The sequence below is a fragment of the Tetrao urogallus genome (genome assembly GCF_951394365.1).
Source record: "Tetrao urogallus genome assembly, chromosome: 9".
Lineage (NCBI taxonomy): Eukaryota > Metazoa > Chordata > Aves > Galliformes > Phasianidae > Tetrao > Tetrao urogallus.
In genome coordinates, this window is record NC_136822.1 from 4,931,980 (window position 1) to 4,935,438 (window position 3,459).

Sequence of the window (3,459 nt, forward strand, 5' to 3'; positions counted from 1 at the left end):
CGGATAAGGGGAGCAATAGGAGCCCCACCTCCAGCGGGGTCAGCCCGCGGGCCCGCACTGCCGCAGCGGGCAGTTATGCTGCACACGCCGGGGAGGCGGCCGGGTGTGCGGGGCCGCTTCCAGCGGGGGATGCATCTCGCGTTCCCTCGGGCGGTAAAAATATGACACACATTAGCGAGGAGAATGAAAAGAGGGAAACAAAGGAGCGAGAGCGAACACCTGTCGCTCTCCTCGGGGAAGAGACCCGATGCTTTTATTCGGTTCGGTCTGCTGGGGGAACTGCAGCTGCCAACTGTCATCAGCATCAAGTTACGGCACAAAGCCGGGGCCTCGGCCGGCGCTGGGGAGCGGCGGGGGGACGACACGTCCCGGGTACGGACGGGGCCGCGGCCGCCATCCCGGCACGCGCGGCCGGCGGGGCACGGCGGGGGCTCGGAGCGTCGCGCCGCGGGCTGCGGAGCAGCGGCTGCGCCACGGGCGGCTTCGGTCGGGCGAAGACAAAGGGCTCGGAGAGCCGAGCAGCCGGCAGCCTCCAGCCGCGAGAACCGCCGCCCGAAGCGGGCATTTCGCAATTCCGCTCCCGCACGGGCACGGCCGAGGCCGGGGGCACCCAGCTCAGACGGCGGCCGGGGGGCTCCCGAAGGACCCGAGGCCGCCGTAAGCACGCATCGGCGCCGCCGCTCACACCCGGCCGGAGCGGCCCTCGGCGGGGCCATGCAGGGAGGGGCCGAGAGCACGGCCCGCCGCAGGAGCCCCGCGCACCGCAGCACCGCGGCGCGGCACAACGCGGCACAACGCGGCACAACGCGGCACAACGCGGCACAACGCCCGCCCGCCCGCGCGGCCCCGCGGCAGACAAAGCGCGCGGCCGCCATTGGGCCGTTCGGCCCACGCTCCGGCGCTGCCCGCACGGCGCGGCCAATGGGCTGCCGGCGATGCAAAGCGGCCGCTATAAGACGGGCGGCGCGGGGCGGGGAGCGGCGCGGGGCCGCGGAGGAGCGCGGCGGGGATGGCGCCGTCCTTCCGGCACGGCAAGGGCCGCGCGCCGCGGGGCGGTTCGGGCGGCGCGGAGCCGCGCGCGGACAGGAGGGTGAGCGGCGGGCGCGGAGCGGAGCGGGGCGGATGGGGCGCGCGTGCTGACGGCGCCGCGTGCCTGCAGGCGCGGAAGCCGCTGGTGGAGAAGAAGCGGAGGGCGCGGATCAACGAGAGCCTGCGGGAACTGCGGCGGCTGCTGGCCGGCGGAGAGGTGAGGAGTGGGGCCGGCGGGAGGGCGGCGGGGGCCGAGGCCGATGCCGATGCCGGCGCTGACGGCCGCGGCGCCTCCCGGGGCGGTTCTAGGCGAAGCTGGAGAACGCGGAGGTGCTGGAGCTGACGGTGCGGCGGGTGCAGGCCGTGCTGGAGCGCCGCGCGCTCGGTGAGTGCCGCGGGACCGGGGGGGAGGAGGGGGAAGCCGGGCCGCACCGCGCCTCACCCCGCTCCGTCTGTCTGTGTGTCTGTCTCTCCCGGCTCGCAGAGGGCGGGCGGCTGCACCGCGAGGCCAGCGAGCGCTTCGCCGCCGGCTACATCCAGTGCATGCACGAGGTGCACACCTTCGTCTCCGGCTGCCCCGCCATCGACGCCAACACGGCGGCCGAGCTGCTGAACCACCTGCTGGAGTCCATGCCGCTCAACGAGGGCGGCCTGGGGGACTTGATGGCGGACGTTCTGGCCGAGTCTTGGCCGGGAGGCGAGACCGCGCTCCCGGTGGCCGAGGCGGCCCTGGGCCTGGTGCTGCCCTCGCCGTTGTCCGGCGAAGAGACGTGCTCCGACTCGGACGAGGCGGAGGCTGAGCCGGGACGGACCCCCGCCCGCGGACTGGAGGCGGCGCAGACCCGCGGCGTGCCCTCGCCCAAGTCCATGTGGAGGCCGTGGTAACGCTGCGAGCGGCGGGGCGGTGCGGCGCCTCGGGGTTGGAACGCGGCCCTCCTGTCACCCCGCCGGGCTCGTGGCTGAACGAGAGCCGTCGCAGCGCGTGGACTGTGCGTGTGCGGCAGTTTGTAGCTGGGTGTCGTTTGTATGAGAGTGGGGGGACGGGATGGGGAGGAGGGAGTTTTTTTAGTAGCGAAGCTCTTTGGATGCACAGCTGTGGTCTCTTAACCCTGCCTCATCCTCTTGGCCCCTATAAGTGGCCCAGATAACGCTCACTACCTTGTTCTCTTAAGAAAAAGCCCTCGTGCGGTTTAGATCCTGACGGGTAACTCCATGAGAGGCTCCATCTGCGCATGGCGTTTGTGTTCTGGTGACAGCAGGGACCCCTGAAAGGGGCTCCCAGAGCAGCTGTGTGTGGCAGCAGCCCAGCTCTTGCCTTCAGGGAAGGAAGAGGAGCAGGACCTGCTGGAGCTCTGCAGACATCCAGGACTGATGGTGGGGCGCCTTTAGAAATGAGCATCTTGATTCACATTTTGCTTTTAGCACATTCGAGTTCATTGTGACTTTATGTATATTAGGGTATCAAATCAAGTGTGTTTTTTTTATTTTTAATCTTTAATAAAAAAAAAACCTGAATTCGCAGTGATTTCATGGATTTTTGTATCGTGCTGCTGCTTAACCAGGAACAAAAGTATTTTTATGTCTGGGGAACAGTGCTGCTAATTAATCATTTAGTTCACATACTAAGTATTGTTAGCTCAGGTATTGGAGTTAAAGTGTCTCTTAACATTACTGCACTGAGTAGCACACACTGACCCTTGCCACAGCTTGCCTGGCTGCCCATTATTTGCTCCCTTCTCACAGTGGTGTTGGTGCAGCTGCAGTCCTGAGGCATTGGACACATCCTCTGCAGGGGCAGCACAGCACTGATGATTGGTTTTGCTTTCAAATGCAAGGTTGGATGGAGAATGTAGAGGATGGGGAAGGTATTTCTGAAGAGAGAAAAAAATAGTATTAAGGGAGTAGATCTCAGCACTTCTCTACATGAGGTCGGATCTCTCTCATGTCCCTGCTGGGAGGTGCCACGTTGTTTGTACTGCAATACCACCTTCCGGAGAGCTGGCACTCTAAGGCGAGAAACAAAACCAATTGTTAAGTTTCTTAATACATGGAAGTTCCCAAACATAGAACAAGCAAGAAAGGAAACAACCTAACCACCAGGGGATGAGACCTGTAACTTCCCTTTGTTAACAACCCTATGGAACAATGAAAATGGAGAACAAGTACCAGTAGACTGCTCCTTATTTAATTTTACCTGGGGGGGCAGGTTCTTATTCGAGATTACCATCAGATTTAGCACAAAAGCAGAACAACTCATTTCCCTTTGAACTGGAGAGAAGGGCAAGAACCAGCTCCCCAGGAGGCAGTGAGAGCTCCTGTATTGACCTGTGCTTTAGGGAGGGAGGCCAGCATTTGAAGTGTAAATGAGAGGGAGGGAACCTGGGACACTTGCACTAATAGTCACAGCCTATGCATGAGATGACCTCTTGG

At 63.1% G+C, this 3,459-nt stretch overlaps 1 protein-coding gene across 1 annotated transcript; it reads left to right on the forward strand.

The window, feature by feature from the left end:
• Positions 1–1,009: 1,009 nt before the first annotated feature.
• Positions 1,010–1,914, forward strand: LOC306949875 (transcription cofactor HES-6-like; the record flags this gene model as incomplete). The annotated part of the gene is given in 5 exon segments (XM_079539924.1): positions 1,010–1,090; positions 1,160–1,246; positions 1,339–1,424; positions 1,426–1,507; positions 1,510–1,914. Coding segments are annotated over 5 exon segments (741 nt in total).
• Positions 1,915–3,459: the final 1,545 nt, after the last annotated feature.